The sequence below is a fragment of the Anastrepha obliqua genome, chromosome 4 (assembly GCF_027943255.1).
Source record: "Anastrepha obliqua isolate idAnaObli1 chromosome 4, idAnaObli1_1.0, whole genome shotgun sequence".
Lineage (NCBI taxonomy): Eukaryota > Metazoa > Arthropoda > Insecta > Diptera > Tephritidae > Anastrepha > Anastrepha obliqua.
Window position 1 is genome coordinate 45,326,882 of NC_072895.1, and position 21,209 is coordinate 45,348,090.

Genomic DNA, 21,209 nt, shown 5'->3' on the forward strand with positions numbered 1-21,209 from the left:
TACTGCTCAACTGCTTCTTCATGGTTTCTAAGACATCCCTTTAGTACACTTTTGCCCGGGTCTTAACCCCTTTTTCGCGCAGAAGTGAAGAGATTTAATGCCTTCACAAGACACTTCCTACCAAGCCATTATGGAGGATGGATGGTGGCTACGCTGAGCCCTTGGTAAAGCATTTTTTGCTTAATAAAAACTTCTTCAACAGTGACAAATTGTCTCATCTGTGAAAAGAATATTTTCTTGGCCGTGGACCGCGTGCCACTGAAGAAGCTGCTTGCTTTTGTCGAGTCTAATTTTCTTCAAGCGCGTTGTGAAAATATTACTAGTTGAGCGAGAGAAGGCTTTTATGTGGATATCATCTCTAATTAGCCTTGACATGGATCTGATCGATAGACTCATTTCCCCGGACTTTATTTTCTGCTTTTTAAGGGGATTCCTCCGAATTCTTTCTCGAATGGCTTTTATGGGTGCACTGGTTCGAATCATGGGAGGACGGTCATTTCTTTTTCTGTCTATCACTTCAGACGTTTGGGAAAAACGATTGATCGTGCGGTAAACAAACATTCTCGAAATATTAAGTTTTTCAGTAATTCGTAAATCTCATTTGGACTTTTACTGCAATGCGATTTTTCTTACTTCCCACTCCATTCTTAAGAAGCGAAATTTACCACGAAACTGAGTTTAATTTATGAGCAGGCAATGCATACGAAAAAAAAGCAAAAATAAGGGAAAATAATACAATTTTTACAGAATTTATGGCAGGGCAAAGTATATTTATAGTGAATATTCTTTCGGTACGAAGAATTTAGTTTTGATATTCAATTTTTTATATGTTAATTAAACTAAAGCATGAAAAAAGAATTAAAACAATAAAATTTTAGAATATTTTGGAACTTTTAAAATTTTCTCGTTCTTATCAATAATTTTTTAGTTTTTATATTGTAATTTACGTAGTTCCAAAATTAGTTTGGTTTTGATTCCCTTTTACTATCAATAGGAGGTGTATTTTTTTACATTCTAACATATCTTCATTAGCGTAACTCCCACTCAATTAAAATTTGGAGAAAGAGCTCTAGACTGAATTTTGAGCTAACTTTTTTTCTTAAAAATTATGTACTCGTATATGCATATTCTGAATCTGTTAGGAACGTTGTGGAGTAAAATAAATGATACGTTTAATTTGACAGTAGTGGCGCTAGTGAAAATAAAAATATACCTACCCTAATGTATAAATTTGTTTATTTATTAGAGTATAGTTAAATAACAATGACGCTTGGCACCGCTTTCGCCTTGACTGTACGCCATACATGTGTATGTATGCTTGTATGTAAAAAGTGGCTTAAAATTATGTAAACAAATTTTGGAATTTGCCTCCATATAAAGCACATGTGGAAAAAAATGTTGAAGTTACTATGCAAAAAAAAAAAAAAACAAGTGTTAAAAATCAACCCGATTCATGTATTAGGAGTTTGCTTTAAATAAACTATATTTATGTAAACAAAAATGTTGCCTAAAAAATGCTGCGAATATTTTAAAAAGATAAAAGCCACTTATGTTTGCACAAGTGCATGTATTTACTTCTATCATCCCAGTAGAACTACGCATCATCGTTTGAGTAATTCGATAGTATTCCCATGCAAGTACCGCACTACTCCCCGTTATTCCCTATACTTCTGTGTATAAGCGTGTGATTTTGTATAATCGCTCTTAACAATGTTAGCCTTATAATGTCAAGTATACGGCCGCCGTAGCCGAATCTCGGCGAAAGACCAAAATGAAGAAAAAAGCTTTTTCTAATAGCGGTCGTCCCTCGGCAGGCAATGGCAAACCTACGAGTGTATTTCTGCGATGAAAAAGCTCCTCATAAAGAAAAAATATCCGCCGTTCGTAGTCGGCTTGAAACTGTAGGTCCCTCCATTTGTGGAACAACATCAAGACGTACGTCACGAATAGGAGGAGGAGCTCGCCCAAAACACCCAAAAAGGGTGTACTCGCCAATTATATATATACCTATAATAGAAATACGGACCTAAATTTACCTCCGTAACGAGCAATGAAGCCTGAGTCAGCATGAACCACTCAACCTTACTTCACTTAGGCCAAGGATAGTATTCCATAGCGCAAAATTTCACGGTCCACTTATAGAAATCTGAAGTTCATGCTGGTGGCGGTGCCAGCATCTCTCAAGTTTTTTATATTCTAGCATCCGATCTTAGCCCCAATGCGATACCCAAAGGTCGTCGACTGCTGGTTTGTTTTTGTTAGTCGAGGAAATGTAGTTGATTATTCGTTAGCAAGTCAAATATCAGTCAAGTAGGTCGCTAGCTTGCCTGCCGTAACTTGGTGATAGAATTTCATTAGCACCTTCAACCACGTGTTTTGCTTGTTTTGAAACGCGAGTTGTATTTTATTTCTCACCTACCCTGTTGAGTATTCTCCGGTACGTCCCAAGGGGATGCGCCCGATGGGATACAAGTAACTCCGCACGGAACGCTCGTGCTTTGCTCCGAATAGGAGTTAAAGGAACCTCTATCTCCTTCCTCGTGTTTGCTGTTTAATCAATTGAAGAGTAAACCTTGAAACCTCCGAAAACCTCTTTTTTACATTGATCGATTTTTTTTTTATTGTTGCATTAAAAATATAAAAATAACACAGAACCCTCTTCTATTGCTCAAAAATCATGTCAAAAGGATTACTCTTTTATTAGTCGCTTGGGGAAATCGTATATATGTATATGCGCACATATACATTAATATGAATTTTAGGTTGCAGATATTTGCATACATACGTATATTTATACACGCTTTTGTGTCGGGATGCACTGCAAAATTGTTCATTAAAGTTTCTTGAAAACTGCTTTGATGGACTTTTGTCACGCAACGCACAAGTTTGTATTAAAAGCCCTGGATATGCAAGTCGATACATTCGGGAGACATAATTCTTTATACAGCCAAGCTATTGACTTAACTACAAATGGCTTATAGTGCCATTGGTGTGAGTCTTTACCAAACTTAATTTCTTTACAAAGCTTAGTTTAAAAATATCACAGTTTTGGTATAAAATGAATATTTGCAAGAATGAATTTTGCTTTGTATTTCGCTTGTTTCAAGGCACTTCGTAACGTCCACACACTTGCTTTTTGGTGCAAAAGGTAGAGGCAAACCTTTCGGCAATCGTCATGTATTGTAAGATTTTTAGGTCTACTACCTTTACTCATACTAACAGTTGGCCTTTCAACCTCATTTGCTGTTCTAAACTATGGCTAATTGCATATTTTTCACAATACCGCGGGCACACTGAATCCGCTACACAAATGTTAGCACTTTTATTTAATTTCTTCACTAAGGCTGTGCATTGCAATAATATCCACTTTTACAAAAAATAATTGTCGCATATGTGCGAAAATTAGCATTTAAAAGCGAGTGCAAACTTGTAACATATCAACAAATTCTCTCTCTCATATTTCGCTGGGTTGCCACATGTAATTACTATAAAGCTATAACATAACTGAAATAAAATTATAAAAAAAGTTCATAAATATATTACGATCTATACATTAGAAAATATTTCAAATTATTTTTTATTGTTTCAATTTTGCTCTTCAGTGCATAAGCAACTCCTAAGTCACTTTAATGGCAATTATAATATGTTACAGTATTTTTTTGTTAATTTTCATTTTCTTACTCGGCCCATACTCGTCTAGACCGGCTGGATTTTACACTACATTCTGTCAAAAAAATATCGGTAATTTTTCATTTAAAAGGGGCGCTTACACATCTGTCTAAACTTTTTTTGCTGGAATGTTGGTACAATAGTGTCTATAGTGTGACAGAGTTTGAGAGTGACCTGTTAATTAGCTTGTTTTTGGCATTTAAATATATCAGTCAACCGCAGGTGTGCTCTGCGATTTTTACTATGGATAAAAATATCGAACAAAGATTTTTTCTTACAATAAATTTTGTGTTTTGAACGGGATTTCTTTTGCCGAATCGTTGAAAATGTTTGAGAAAGTCTATGGAGAGTCACTTTATCAAAAACACGGGTCTACCAGTGGTATAAGGATTTTGCAGAGGGCCGAGAAGTCGTGGAAGATTTGCCCCGATCTGATCGCCCACCAACATCTTCAATGGATGAAAACGTCGACAAAGTCAAGGAAATGGTGCTGGAAAACCATCATTTAAGTTTGAGGGAAGTAGCTCGTGAGCATAGCGTGTCTCTCGAATCATTTTGCAACATTTTACACCATCAATTGGGCATGAGACGCGTGGCTGCTCGACTCGTTCCAAGAGAGTTGAATTTCTTTAAGAAGGTGGCTGAAGATATGCTTGAGTAAGTGAATTCGGACCCAATGTTTATCCAGCGCATCATAACAGATGATGAAACATGGGTATATGAGTTTGACATGCAACCAGTCAACAGGCGGCTGAATGGCGCTAGCCACATGAGCCGAAACACAAAAAAAAACCACGTCAAGGTGTGTCAAATGAGAAAGTTATGCTTTGATTATCATGTTGTTGTGCACTCGGAATTCATTCCGAATGGTTTTACGGTAAATAAAAATATTATTTGGAAATTATGCGACGTTTGAGAGAGAATGTGCGTAGGAAAGGGCCCACTTTGTGGAAAGAAAACTCATAGCTCTGAAGAAGATCTCTTCAAACACGTTTAAAAGGTGCTTTGATGCATGGAATAATCGTTGGCTTATGTGTACTGCTTCGAATGGAGTCTGTTTTGAGGGTAACAAAATAAATGTTGATTAAACAATTATTTTGCGTTTTATTGAATAACTTCCGGTACTTTTTTGACAGAAGTATATCGCTCCGTGCTCCTTTTTCTTATTCCCTAAGATGAAGTGGGCTGTCGGGAGAATTCATAGTAGCTGCGGTACAGGAGGTCAAGGAAGCCGAAACTATGTTGCTGAATGGGTGAACTTCGTAGGAAATGTCATGCGGTTATTGTGCACAGTCAGAGGGAGACTTTTGTAAAAACCGATAATAAAAAATGGATTCTAACTTAATTTCGTTATGTTTTACTGACAAAATCATAAAACTTAATTGATACTCCTCGTATTTTCATGTTTGAAATTTCTGTGGTCTGTCAAATAAAAGTAACAATGACAGGGGATATCAGATGATATCAGACAATTTGACTCTTTTTTATTTTATGAAAAATTGGCATGACTACGTGATTGCAAATTGACGATTTTGTTATATATATATATATATATATATACTCGTATATATATATACTCGTATAATTGGCGCGTACGCCTTTTTTGGCTATTTGTGGTGTGCGTGTTGATGTTGTTCCACAAATGGAGGGACCTACAGTTTCAAGCCGATATTTTTATGAGGAGCTTTTTCATGGCAGAAATACACTCGGAGGTTTGCCATTGCCTGCCGAGGGGCGACCGCTATTAGAAAAATGTTTTTTTTTTTTTTTTTTTTTTTTTTTTTTTTTTTTTTTTTTTTTTTTTTTTTGTATTTCGCTTTTACTGAGATTCGAACCACCGTTCTCTCTGTGAATTCCGAATGGTAATCACGCACCAACCCATTCGGCTACTACGATTTTGTTAAATATTTACTAAAATTGTCAAAAATATACTTATAAAAATGCCTTAATATTTACCATTTAATTTTTTCTCCAACTAAATTTAATATATGAATATGTCTAACAATTCCTTTTAATAGTTAAGAACTTCAGTATAAGGGTTCATTATGGCCTTTTAAGTAAAATACATACCTATATGTATATACTTTTGTAATGCTGCATGACACTTTTGTTTTGATACCTCAATTATGAAAATAATTTTTCTGGGGGCCAAATTATTGGTAAGATATATTTTTTAAATATTTTTTTTTTCTGCCTTAAAGTTGCTCTTAACGCTCAAACAAAAATGAATAAAGTATTACTTTGAGAAGAAACGAACCACATATATACATTTGGGTTCACATAACTAAGTAATTTTTCCCTTTTACAATATTTCATTTATTTTTTATAAACATATAGTTCATTCCATAAAAACCCGTCTAGATCAAAGTTCCATATTTTATACGAAATTCAGAAAAAATTTAATAAATTAAACAAAAATTGCCATCAAAATTTTCAACTTTTTCATCATGGGCAATAAATTTAATTTTAGTTTAATAAAGTATAGGTTTGATTTTAGAAACTTTTTTTTGCATACGATGTTGATGATTTTCTTCCATATACGAAACTTTCATCCTTGTGGTTGAAAGTATTGGCAAAACTATTGTAAAGGAAAAATGCGGTATTCATGTGAGCACAAGTGTATGTACGATTAGGTGCATCACTCTCCATACCAAAGAAGTGCTACTGCTGTCCATCGAAGTTATAAAAAGTATTATATTTTAAGACTCTCGCAAAAATATTTCAGAAAAATATTGAGATTAATATGAGCTTAACTGAAATTACATAATTTAAATTTGTTTTTAAAAATAATTTTTCCAAAAAATCGTCTAGACGATCGACCTTAAAAGGTTTGCACAAAACTTGTTAAAAATTAAAAAAAACTAAAAATTTGCTTAAGTCGGAGAATTTGTACCAAGTGCTGGGCTAAAAAGTTCTTTAAAATGAATAATGATTACATATACTAAGACTTGCTGACATGTTTTGACAATTTATTTATTACTTATTTAATTTTAATAATTTTTTTATGAAAATAAAGCTCATTATCTTGCAATAACTATAAATATCCAAGTTTCAAACTTTTTTTGCAATTAAAAACAAGCAAACACAAGCAATTTTCATCAAAACTTCTCACTTTGTAATCAGAATTTTTAGAAGAATTCGAGTATGAAATTTTGCAGCCATTGAATTTTGATATAATAAAGTGTAAAAGCTAATTTCACATCGATTAAATTTCGTCAGCAATATTGACTGTCAAATGAGAAAACACGTCAAATCGCCGCAGAAGCAATTGGTAACTTTTGGTTGGAAAGTTGTTTTAAAACAAATTAGCACACACTCATATATATTGATACAATAAAATATAAAGAAGGTTTACTTTCACTCTTCACTGTGCATTTAAAACATGTTGCTGGCATGTTGCCCAATGTTGCCGTGAGATACTTACGAAAATTCACGTGTATTTCATGGCAATGATATTTGTATGGATTTTGACAGTCATTTCTCGAGAAACACATACTTGGTGGTATACTTAGATTTGAAATGGCCGAAAAAATGCATTGTTTTTTATTTCCTTTCGTTTTTTGTTGCGTCGGTCTTGTGCATTTTATCCATATAGATTTTTTTATATGGAAGAAAATACCTTAAACCGTCAACAAAAAAAAAAAAAATGTCAAAAATCAATACAGCTTGTATTATCTTATATTAAAAATTAACGAGTTACAAAACTGCATACCCAGAATTTTTCTAAAAATTGAATGGACTTTAAACTACATGCTTGAAATTTTTCCAAAAAAATCTGATTAAAAAGTTTCTAGATTTTTTTTTTAATTTGCACAAAGTTAGAAACTTGGATTTGTATAGTTTTGGTAGAAGAACAAACTATTTTTTTGTAAAAAAAATCTATTAATATTAAATAAGAAAAAAATAAAATATCAGAGCTTGTCAATAAGTCCCTGTGCTATAGTTATTTAACGCTGTGTATATTATAAACATATCAATTTCAAGACATTAGCTTCTAATAAGTTATTTCATCACTCCGATCAATATTTAATTTTCATACTTTATTTTTTTAATATCATAAAGTATTAAAAAGCCGGCGCAACCACTTTTGTATTAATTTAATTTACACGTTGCTAATATTTTTATATACGTCTGAAATATTCGAAAAATAACCATTCCCATTTTCGGCGCTATAATATTTTATATTCATGTAGTATTCACTTGCAATAAAATTCTCGTTTATATCCACAAGTATCTGGAGCCACTGTGAACGATTTGTTCCTTTTGAGAGTAGCAAATGTACTGGCTCAAATCAAGTGTTTATGCACTGAAAGTTCAACTATTTTACTTTCAATGTTCTCACTATGCAATTTATTTTATAAGTACAACCCCTCTGGCTACGTATTCGTATTTTATATTTTGTATTTTGTATTGGAATTTTGGCAAATCGTGACCTCTGACAATAAGCCGACTCGATTTAGTAAAAGCAATTATATCAAATTATTAGCAAGTTTTCCCATGCCAACGCAGCGCACCACCTTTATTCAATTCATTACCTATCCTCACACCAATATTTATTTGTATTTGCACGTGCTTATATGTATGTGAGTAAATATAATATTTACGATACAACCAAGCAGTGAATTAAGAAATCTTAAAACTGATGCAGACTTCACCGATTTTCAAGTGGTTCTGAACTGCGCTGCATCTTCATGAAATGGATTTAAGCATTCGATAAGTATTATTTGTATGTATTCGTATAATTACACAAACAAGTTTTCTGGTAAAAAATTAGCGTACTCTAAACTAACATACATACGTTAGCCTATGTTTTCAGGGTATTTTGTTTTATAAGTATCACTCAACCTTAGCAGGGATTTTAACCTGAAAGGAAGCCTTAGTACATGTGAAGTATGTAAGTCTATAAGTATAATGAAACAAAAGAAGAAAATTACTTGATTAGGTCGAATGTCAGATAAACTCTTCCTAACAAGATAGTCTTGCTGTTACCAAACATATTCTCTATACCCAATGACTTGATTCTTCGACGAAGGTTCCGCATAATTTGCCGGCACTTTCAGGAGTGGTGGGTGAACGATATGCGGACTTATTATATTGGAACTAATTGCTTAACAATTTCCTTTGCCTACAATTTTCTTTGAAGAATCATTGCTGCCAGCCTTTAAATTTGAAACGCCTTAAAATTTTAATCTATGAAAAACCAGAAGTGGTTTTGGTAGGATCACTTAATTAACGATATGCTAAATTCACGACACCTTATAAGTAACCCACAATCGTTATATACCCTGTTTAGTGTGCTCTGTATGCAATACCAGCACTTACTGCTTGTGTGTATATTTATTTTTGTATAAGCGAATAATTTTAGCTCAAAGAAATGCACTATAGTTGCTATAGTTAGACTTTCACGAGTTTTCATTCACGGTTTTTTCTGTTTTTTTTTATTCTTTTACATTATGTGCACACCTACCAACATACGTACATATTTAGAACTACGTCAATAAGTTATGTTTGAAAGTTCGTTATTTGGCAATGATGCATAGCAGGCAATTGGTAATAACAGTCGCAGGACTCTGTAAATACGAGTATCTGTTGCAGGTGATGAAACGTCAGTCACGACAGTTTCAATGGAGTAAACAAATTTCTTTATTGGTTAAACGTGGTTGTGTAAATATGCATAATTTAGTATCTTGATGATATGCGTGTATGTTCGTACTGCACTCATCCTGTCAATTACATTCAAGTGTTTGTTGGCTGCTTTAGTTGTAAATCAGTCGTTTTGTTAGAAAGATGTGGAAAATCGCAAATAAAGCGGTAGATAAAAAATAATAGTTACTAATTGTCATATAGTTGTCATATAATTTTAGTAATATTTGATTGCAATGTAAATAATTGTATTATACACGAATTTCGAGAGTGCTAGAGTTTATAAAATTTATTTTTTCTTGTAAATTCACAATTGGGGTATTTTGCTGCAATGTAACATAACTTCTATTGGTGGTCACAGAAAGAACAAATTGGGTGCAGCTATCTCATATTACTATATACATATGTAAATATTATTTCAATTTATCTGTTTATTTTAAATATTTTGTCATTTTGGGGATGGCTTCGATACGGTGTAAATCTATTAAATATACAACGAAAAAAAATGAAATGAAATAACATTGAATTTTATTTTCATAGAAATAAAAGAAACTATATTAAAATAAAAAATAACTTAAAAAAATATAATAAAACAGAATAAAGTAAAAAAAGAATTTTAAAAAATAAATAAAGTGAAATAAGTTCAAATAGAATAATGTAAAATAAACAAAGTGAAAAAAATAATAATAAAAATGAAGTAAAAAACTTAATAAAATGAAAAAAATTAGAATAAAGTAAAATAAAATAAATTAAAATTCAATAAAATATATTAAACCAAAATAAAATAAAATAGAATACAATAAAATAAAAAAATAAAATAAATAATTGGCGCGTACACTTCTGTTAGGTGTTTGGCCGAGCTCCTCCTCCTATTTGTGGTGTGCGTCTTGATGTTGTTCCACAAATGGAGGGACCTACAGTTTCAAGCCGACTCCGAACGGCAGATATTTTTATGAGGAGCTTTTTCATGACAGAAATACACTTGGAGGTTTGCCATTGCCTGCCGAGGGGCGACCGCTATTAGAAAAATGTTTTTATTAATTTTGCTTTCACCGAGATTCGAACCAACGACCTCTCTGTGAATTCCGAATGGTAATCACGCACCAACCCATTCGGCTACGGCGGCCGCCGTAATATAATAATATTAAAATGAATTGAAATAAAACTAAAATAATACATATAAAAAATAAATAAAATAAAATAAGTGAAAATTCATTACAATAAAATGAATAAAGTCAAAGAAAATAGAACAAAATCAGTAAATCGAAACCAGTAAAAATATAAAATAAACTAAATTAAAAAAGTAAATTAATTACGCTAAATAAAGCAGAATAAACTAAATTAAAATATACAAAAAAATATACTAAAACAAAATTAACTAAGCTGAATTGAATTAAAATAAGCTAATATACAATTTAATAAAGTATTTTACTTTAAAAATTAATAAAATAACAAAAATAATATAAAATAAAGTACATTTAAAAATCAAAATTAAATAAATCAAAATATACATAATAAACTAAACTAAATTAAAAAAAAAGAATAAAAAATGAAGAGCAATTAAGTAATTAAAATAAGTGAAAATAAAGCAAGATAGGGTGAAACAAATGAACAAAAATAACATAAGCTGAAGTACAATAAAATGAAACTAAACAAAGTCAAATAGAGGAAACTAAAATCTAGTAGAACAAAATCAACTGAGTAAAATTGTTTAACAAAGCGCGCCAGTCGTTTCTCTCTCGCGCAAGCCCGTGCCAGTTGGAAACACCAAGTGAAGCCAAGTCCTTCTCCACCTGATCTTTCCAACGCAGAGGAGGCCTTCCTCTTCCTCTACTACCACCAGCTGGTACCGCATCGAATACTTTCAAAGCCGGAGCGTTTGTATCTATTCGGACGATATGACCCAGCCAACGTAGCCGCTGGATCTTTATTCGCTGCGCTATGTCTATGTCGTCGTAAAGCTCATACAGCTCATCGTTCCATCGCCTACGATACTCGCCGTGGCTAACGTGCAAAGCTCCGAAAAATTTCCACAGAATCTTTCATTCAAACAATTCAAGGGACGCCGCATCGGATGTTGTCATCGTTCAAGCTTCTGCGCCGTACGGTAGGACGGGCATGATGAGACCCTCATACAGCGTTAGTTTTGTTCGTCGAGGGAGGAATTTACTGCTCAGTTGCCTTTTAGTCCAGAGTAGCATTTGTTGGCAAGAGAATAGCGATAACGCGGCTAAAGTAGGTGACGGACTGACGGCTGAGCTATTAAAATATTTCGTCAAGGAGCTGGTAAGGTGCATGCATTAACTCCTCTATAAAGAATGGTGGGATGAATGCATGCCTGCTGGTTGGAATTCAAGTCTGCTCTGCCCAATCCACATGAAGAGTGATACTGCAATCTGTGCCAATTACCGTGGGGTTAGTTTTCTAAATATCGCATACAAGGTTCTAGCGAGCGTATCGTGTGAGGCCCACTATCAACTGGAGCGCACCATCAACTGATGGTTCCTTATTAGTGTGGCCTGGAAAATTCACAATCGACCAGATACTCACATGATGGTATGTCTTGAAAAATACCCATGAAAGGAAAATCGGCACAGACCAAGGAACGGCAGTCCTGTCCTCAACGTTCGGCATCATATCATTCATATTATCTGTGACATGCGCAGTTGTCACTATTTAACAGATTCGAGAAGTATTCTCTCCAAAATTTAAGCAGCACACTCTGGATGTCAGTCACCTGATCGCCGTCTTTGTTCTTACAGGAAATTGCTTGTATATATAATTGGCGCTTGTATCCGTTAAATGGAGGTACCTACAGCTTTAAGCCTACTCTGAACGGCAGCTATTTTTATGAGGAGCTTTTTCATGGCGGAAATACACTCAGAGTTTGCCTGAGTGGAAATTCCGGATATTAGAAAAAGGAAAATAAAATCAAGCTACAAATTTAACATTAATAAAACAGAGATAAAAAAGTTGGAAAAAAATAAAAAAAAAATAAAAAAAAGAAATAAGTAAACTAAAATAAAAATAAAAATATAAACAAACTAAAAACAGAAAATAAAGGTAAATAATTAAAACAAAATGAAAGAATAAAATAAAGTAAACTAAAATTAAAATAGAACAAAAACAAAAAAAAAAAAAAATAAAGTAAAAAAATTAATAAAAAAAAATAGAAAATAAAATGAAGTAAGATAAAATAAAATAAAATAAACTAAAAATTCAAATAAAATAAAATATAATAAAGTAAAATTAGATGAAATAAAGTAAGCTAAACGAAAATAAAATAAAAAAGTAGCCGAATGGATTGGTGTGTGAATACCATTCGTAATTCAGAGAGAACATAGGTTCGAGTCTCGGTGAAACACCAAAATTAAGAAAAAAGGTCCCGCCATGTGTGGAACAACATCATGACGCACGCCACGAATAGGAGGAGGAGCTCGGCCAAACATCCAAAAAGGGTGTACGCGCCAAGTATATATATATGTATATGTATTAGACCGGGTCGATTTGTGGGGAGGCAAAAAAATCGCCCATTGCCCTGTGAAAATCATATTCTAGGGATCAAAATAAGAAACTTTGCCGAAGGAACCATAACTCTAAAACGAATGCTGATATCCCCCAATTTGGGTCGAACTTTTTAGTTTCTTTTCTCATGTAAAGGCCAAAAATGGTGATATTTTGAAGTGATTGTATGGGGAACCCCCCAGGGGAGTTCCAGGGGGTGTGCCACTGGCATGGGTGGATCGGCCGTCCAAAGTTAGTGGGGGTCGGTCATACATTTGGACTCGATTGGAGCACTCTAAATGGGTCAAAGTGGGATTTTTCGTTCGACCCAAATTGGGGGACATCAGAATTCGTTTTAGAGGTATGGTTCCTTCGGCAAAGTTTCTTATTTTGATCCCTAGAATACGATTTTCACAGAACAATGAGCGATTTTTAAATCGACCCGCCCTAATATGTATATATAAGTAAGATAAAAAATTAAAGTAAAACAACTAAACCAAAATTAGGTGAATAGAATAAAAAAATAGAAATAAAATAAAAAAGTAAATAAAATGAAAAATAAATAAAATTGTAGTAAAATGGAAAAATAAAAAATAAAAAAAAAATTAAATTAAATAAAGTAAACCAAAATAAACAGAATTCTGTTAAAAAAATTTAAAAATTAAACGAAATAATGGAAAACAAATCAATAAATGAAACTAAAATAAATTAAGAGAAAAAAATTTAATTTAAATAAAGTAAGCCATAATAAAATGAATTCAATTAAAAAATTAAATAAATAATGGAAGACAAATAAATAAATAAATAAAATAAAATAAATTATAATAAAATGAAAAATAAAAAGTGAAGTAAAATAAGTAAACCAAAATTAAGTGAAAAAATTGAAAAGAAAAACAAATAAATGAAATAAAAAAATAAGGCGAGTTAAGATTAAAAAATAAAATTTAAATAAAGAAAAACAAAAATAAAGTGAATTCAATTAAAAAATTAAACAAAGCGATAAATAAAATAAAACAAATTATAATAAAATGAAACACAATACAATAAATCAAATAGAACACTGTGTTAATCTCAGTCTATCGAATGAAGGTAAAAAAAAATGTAAGATAAATCTAAATATCATAATTAAAACAATATTATTAAAACATGTAATACATAATTAATTGAATATAGTTTTAAAAATATAGTATTAACTGTGTTGAATCATATCGGCATCTATTATGACCACCGATGCCAACATAAGTGATGGTCTAATGGATGAGGCGAATAGTGAAGAGAATACGCCAACAAGGTCGCATATGCTGCAGGTAACTGAGATCCATTAAAGTAGTGCTGTGCGTTTATTTGACTATTCGAACAGGTTGAGTAATCAATTGCTCGGTTGATCAATTATTCAATTAACCAAAATTTTGATTACTCACAACTGTCATTACTTGAATAAGTTTTAACAGGAATATTCCAAAATATACTGCATTTTGTGCGAATATAAAGTTTGCGTTGGAAAATTTTGTAAGCACTTTTATGCGTTTAAAGACTGTGTGAAAGGCCGAGGATAAAATGAAAACTGAAAATCAGTGAAAATTTGAACGGGATGGCCGATGCACCAAATCTTTAAAATATCAGTTAATTAATTAATCATTACGTATTTACTCAGAATAGTGATCAATTAAGAAGATAATTCTTTCAGCAGTCTCGCAATTGCCTAATCTGAAGTTTATCTCTTCGAGTTATTTAACTTTTCAGTAATCAAAAGGCCCCATGAGTTAATGTATCGAATGTCTTAAATTATGTATAGCGAAATTTTTGAATAATCAAATAATCGCCTATTGCCCATAAAAAGACAAAAGGGAAGCAATGGCCAAAGCATGGAGGCTTGCATGTTTTTTTAGAATAAAAAAATAACACAATTTATAATCAGCGTTTCACGTAAACTTTATTGGAAAAAATTAAATTGTAAGTATTTTAGTGATGAAATATGCGGAAATTTTATAAAATAATATATGTGCATGCTTTTTGTACATATACTGCATTATATGAATTTGCATGTAAAAAAGAGCACACTTACAGTAGTTACATACACATATGTATATGTATGTGCAGTTGTAATAGCATTTCATTCATCCTTTCTCCAATCTGATAAAGAGGTTATTTATTTAAAAAAACTATTAATTAGCAACGCAGATAACATTATTTATAATTTTACTCTATTATAGATTGTTTTAATGTTATGAGTAAAAATATTAAATATTACAGAAATTAACTAATCTTACCTCCAATAGATCAAATCAACTTCTAAGTCTAACCTCAAAGATGGTGGAGGAGATGCAGATGATTTGGATGCATGGATTAGATCGCGTCAGTTACTGAAACCCGATGATCAATTGGACCTGACTGAAGCTGAATTGGGTGAGGAAATCACTAAGGTATTGACACCGACCAATACAAATGTGGTGCGCAATTTGGTGATTTACAGCTTCAAGGAAAGCGCCTTTGTCCAGGTGGGTGCAAGGAAAAATATTGCTGTGTTAGGAATTTTTTGATAACCAATAAGCTTAACTGCTGCTTGTGCGCATATACCTACCTACACACTCGAGCTTGACTTGTTTCCAGTAGCACAGAAAACAAACTATGTGACATATCACGCTGAAATTTGCCATGTAATCTTATAACAGTCTTACCAAAAAACAAAAAATTTATTTTTGCCATATGTCATCCGCGGACCGTTTTATTGATACCGTCTCGTTCATATTTGAGCAGAAGTAAAACGGTTTTTAATTAGAGTCTACTATATTTAAAATAAATAATTAGAGTCTACTATATTTAAAATAAATGGAAATATACAAATTTGTACTTAATACTCTGACAGGTAACTTTCAAATTTATATTTTGTGTATACCCTTTCTCATTTGTCCTTTTGCTTTAGTTGCTGGTGCTGCCATTATGAATTTTCTGTATATTTGCGTTGTTGGCGTGAAGGTCGTGGCAAAAAAGCTAAATTTCGAGACAATTCTTGGCTTTTGCATTAAACTCGTCTTGGCTTTTTTACACCGTCTCACATAACATTCATCGTTCGGGCAAATGGTTACAGACCATAAACTCGAATAAAATATGTAGCATCACAACCACCATCATCATTATTTGGCAGGGTCACAGCTCGGGGGACTTTAGTTTCATCAACTGCCTTCCCCAAGTTACACAATTCAAGGCAGCAGACAACTAGTTATGTATTTTCAGTTTCTTGACATCTTGATATATATATAACTTAAGAAGGATGTTTGGAGACTAGGGTGGTCCAAAAAAAATTTGTATGCTGCCGCCCCCCAAAATAGTAAAGAATGAAAAATAAAAAGACCCGTATTTTTTTTTTTTTAATCAGACCATATTTAATGGTGCCGCCGGGGCTTTGAAATATCCCATGTATTTTGCATGGGAAAAAAAATACTTTTTCGTAGATTTCATGTAAAAACCTGGAAAATGAATATATTTTAACCGGATAACTCAGTTTCTCTTCATAATTGGTCAGGGAATAACAACCAATTATGAAATAATTAATTTTTTTTGTATTAACTATTTTCATAAAAGTAATATAAAATATTGTTTTTCGATTTTTTCTTAGATTTTCGTTTTATGGGGGCTTTTTGGGGTTATATAAAAAATATAAAACATATAAATTTTTTCCCATGCATTTTTGGACCACCCTATTGGAGACATTTACTCATGCACATGGCACGACCTAACCATTGGCGTCGTTGCGATTTGACGAACTTAACAACATCTTCAGCTTTGCAAATTCGCCGCTACTCCTTGTTGTATCTGATTCTATAACAACCATCCTCAAACCGAATTGGACCATTGACTTTTCGTAAGACTCGTATTTCGAAAGTTCGGAAATTTTGTTCATCCTTGAATGACATTACCCATGACTCACAGCTATATGTCAAAACTGGTCTTATTATTGTTTTGTAAATACTGTATTTACAGCTGCGCGAGACTAGTCTGCATTTTAGTAGTTACAGGTTGGCGTAGTAAACTTTCTTTGCTGCAACAAGTCGATCTTGGCTGCAGTCATGAATACTATTGTCTCTTTTTAGAAGTACCCCAAATATTTGAAACTCTCTATTCCTTCAAAAACGTTCTGTCCAACAATTATATTTTCAGGCTTTGGCCTTTCAACATCGCGTGAAATTTTCATGTATTTGGTCTTATCGGTGTTGATATGGAGTCCAAATTTGCTTTTCTTGCGATGTTAGAGAAAAGTTGTACCTTGATTTCGAGCGAGAATGGTTCTGTCATCAGTATATGCGATGGTTAGATCGGAGCTGGTGAATAAATTACCAGATTTCACATCGTTCTTGATGGCGTAGTGCAAAAGCAAATTGAATGCAGACGTTGATAAGGTGTCACCTTGCTTGACACAACTTTCGATGACAAAGTGTTCCGTGGTGGCCTGTTGCACAAGGACTTTTCCTTTGGTACCACCATATTCGACTAATTTAGTTTCGTGTGTCATCTGGGTATTCAATAAACCAGAAGTCTTTAATATGTTTTGCACTGAAACTACCTTTGCAAGTAGTAAGGAAAATATTTATACAATACTACATATACTTTTACTATAGCAGGCATTACAATGATTTATTAACTAGAAAATATAGCTGTAAAATCAGTGAAATTGATTATCTAGCTTTTCTGAGAATAATTTTTCAAATCGGGATAGAAGTTTTAAAGTCCAATCCAATTATCGCTTTCTTCAAATTTATTTATGAGTTGATTTCGGATATTATTGGAATACGCTGCTCCACACTTTGTCACTGTATTAGTCGAATTGCAGTTTTAGGCTCACATCACAAGTTAGTAGTTCCCAATATTTCTCCTTCTTGACTATTGTAAGGGTAGATGAGTTTGATTACAGTGACTCTCTAAACCACTGTTGCGGATCAAGATTCTCTGGCTACTGCTACTAAAATCAATTACAAGCTGGTGTCAAACTTCAGCAGATATTTGCTTGATCCTTTATAGACTGCAATAAATAAGTACTGCACAGGGAATTATTGGCAGTTTTGACAATTTATTTGTGTCTTATTCAATTCAATTAATTATTTTTTTTATGAAATAAATATTTTTTATTTTGGTACAAAAAGCATATATCGCACCCTAAATACAAAAGGGTCACAACTCAAAATGTATTTCTGCTCAAATATGAACGAGACGTTATCAATAAAACGGTCCGCGGGTGACATGTGGCAAAAATAAATTTTTTGGTAGGACTGTTATAAGCATACATGGGAAATTTCAGCGTGATATGTCACATAGTTTGTTTTCTGCGCTACTGGCACAAGTCAAGCTCGAGTGTGGAAAATTTTGAGTTGTGACCCTTTTGTATTTAGGGTGCGATATGTAGATCTTAGTTTCAAATTGTGTGAATTTCCATACAAGTTTCAAACTTTTTATTAGAATTTTTAGAAAAATTTAAAGTAGGGAGTTTTAGAAAAATTCTAGGTATGCTGTTTCATATTTCGTTAAATTTTGGTATGACAAAATCAAGCCGATTCTTTTAAAGGTCGTATCGGTATATCAGCTGATTTGTTTTTTTTCTTTTACCGTGCCCATGTGGCTGTCGGCCCAGAATGAAACAAGGCGGATTCATTTTTGGAGTTTACTCCTTAAGAAACGATATATAAGGCCCACGGTATGAAAAAATATGGGTAGTAAAATCGTGTGAATCACTGGCGTCCGCTGACGGAAGTGTACGCTGACGGAAGTGACGCATTGCCCTTTTTCTATATTCTAGTGAGAAAAAGTACTGCATACCTTGTGGCGCTTGGTTGTTGGTGCAAACTTGTCAGAAATATATATTTCCTTGTGGTTGCTAATTTCTAGGCAGAACACTGCCCACATTTTGGTGCTTATTTCCGTTTCCTATCTAGTGCTTGTGCGTTCGTTGAGAACCTACATATACCAGTGATATCGTCTGAACCTTTGGAGGAGATTGTCTTCAAAAACCCTTACAATGGTTCATCTGCCAATTACACGCCAATGAACTACTGCTTAGACATTTGTTTGAATACATTGATGGCTCTACGTCTGAAAGCATTAACGGTGAAATAGAGAAAAAATTGAAGGATTGTGAGAAGCTTTCTTTCGTCAATTATAAACCAATTATATTCACACTACCAGATATATCCAGTGAAAAAGATTTAAGCACGGATCAAAAATACCTATTTGATATTTAAAGTGCTATTATAAGTGGACATTGCAACGACAGCTTAAAAAAGAAAAACCCCAAAAAAATTGTTCATTCCAGGTGGCTTACTATAGCGAATAGAATAAATAAATTTATATTTTTCCAGTAATATAGAAAAGGTCTTCATTTACTCCTTTTGCATATTAAATATATTTTTAAATATCACGGTAATCGTTCTTAAGGAGTAAACTCCAGTCGCGTGTCGGAGCTGACACACACACACCTCTTTTTTTTTGTTTTCTATTTTGCCAACACTTTTCTGTGACAATCAAACGTACAAAGCATTGTTGTTGCCCTAGTGCCACCACCTTTAATGAATGCGCCTTGGACAAAATACAAGTTTAAAGTGCTTCAAAAATGGCGTTGATTTTTGGAATTTTGTTTTTTATGACATGCATGTTTTCTTCCATTTAAAAAAAATTTCGAATGTTCGTAAATGATGCATCAGAACGAAAAAATTCAAAAGGCAACGCGATTTTTACGCCATTTTATTTTTCACTTTGTATTACCGAAATTGAATGAGCCACAAACTGCATACTCAGAGTTTTTCTAGAAATTCCCAAAGAAAAATCTTTTATAATTTTGTACAAAGTTTTAAGCTTTAAGTGACATACTTTTTGTTATAGTATGAACTGTATTTTTATAAGAAAATAAAATAAAAAATAAATAGAAAATCTGTGAGTAGTGAAATCTTAACAAATTGTTACGCTGCTATTATTGTGTACACAGCTGTACATTAGAAACCTTATTTGCTTTACATTTTACTAAAGAATTTGATATCCTCCCTCCAGTAGTAGAATATGAAATAGGATGTTAAAAATCAAACGAAACGCAAAATTCAATTTTACCAAATCTGAATGATCTAATTCGATAACCGTGACTCAAAAAGATGTTCTACAATAGGTTAAACCCGTATATGGAAAATGCATTCACCCTGCACAAGAAAACAAAGAGATATCTATCCTTAAGTAGAATAAGCCACTAAAACAAATGGCATACCAAGTTTTTAATACAACTAATTAGAAAGTTATCCACACGGCCTAAAATGACTATTTGGTGCTTTCTTTTTTACGAATTGTCAAACTTATTCGTTACTCCATCGTGCAGATATCAGTAATTTTTCCTACATTAAAATAATTAAAATTAAAATTGTAGGTAATTTAATGTAGTTTTAAAAAAAGCAAATAGATTTCAAACCGAATTATATTTGAGCTAGGAATATAGGCTTAAGTAAGGCCGTTCAGTAAAATAAAAAATCGATGTATAGGAAGGAATATATTTTTTAAACACTTTCACCAATTTTTTTTGGGGAATTTCTGTTGTTGATAAACCATCCAAAGTAAAAAATTTTACGATTGCACTTCAAACGGCATGTGAGCCTTTTTGAGGTTTCGAATCGTTTTCTCATCACCAAGCCGAAATCGTTGGACTGTTTGTATGTCGTAACGTAAATTCATACCTCGCCACATTTTTAATTAGTTAACTCGGAGAATTTTCTTTCCAGCGACTTACTTTCAACCCTTTTTAAGGTATAATTAAGAAAAATTAGCGGCAAATGTGCACAGAATTCTACTTTGCAGCCTTGCATTAAATTAATTAATCCTTAATTTAAAAAATGATCCCTATATTCCTTTCCGTTGCCTGCTCCACTTAAATAATTAAAGGCCTTCTAATTGCCAAAAACTAATCATAGGTGCCGATAGCTGGAAACACCGTAACACTAATGCAGATGGATGGCAGTGCCTTGCATATAGACTCTGAGGAGGCAAAAATGCAAATGGAGGAGATGGGCGAAATTGGTTGGCGTGCTTGCTATACATCAAATCAAAACAAACTTACTAATTTACTATTACATTTATAAATGCCTCATAATTGGCTATTAGGTTATCCTCTACCTGCACTCGGCGGTTCCTTCATTGAAGCTGAAGAAGTGCAAAAGCCACCAAAGGGTGAAGAGGATGAAGAAGACGAAGGCGAGGAAAAGGCAGAAGCAAAAGCTGCCAAAGACATGGAAGAAGAATTGCCCGAAGAGGAAGTTGAGGGGGAAGAAGAAGAAGTGGTTGAGGAAGGAGCGACTGAAGGCGAAGCTGCAGCGGCCGAGGATGGCGGTGATGTTGCAGGTACTACTTATTTAAAAAATATAAACAGTTGT

The 21,209-nt window shown here is 33.0% G+C and overlaps 1 protein-coding gene across 1 annotated transcript in view; it reads left to right on the forward strand.

Moving 5' to 3' along the window:
* LOC129245166 (dynein intermediate chain 2, ciliary) overlaps positions 1 to 21,209 on the forward strand; it is a 37,209-nt gene that overhangs the window by 5,339 nt on the left and 10,661 nt on the right. Inside the window, exons 3-5 of the mRNA XM_054883188.1 lie at positions 15,096 to 15,314; positions 20,751 to 20,856; positions 20,941 to 21,177. Of these exons, the coding sequence (XP_054739163.1) occupies positions 15,096 to 15,314; positions 20,751 to 20,856; positions 20,941 to 21,177 (562 nt within the window). The remainder of the gene's footprint in view (positions 1 to 15,095; positions 15,315 to 20,750; positions 20,857 to 20,940; positions 21,178 to 21,209) is intronic.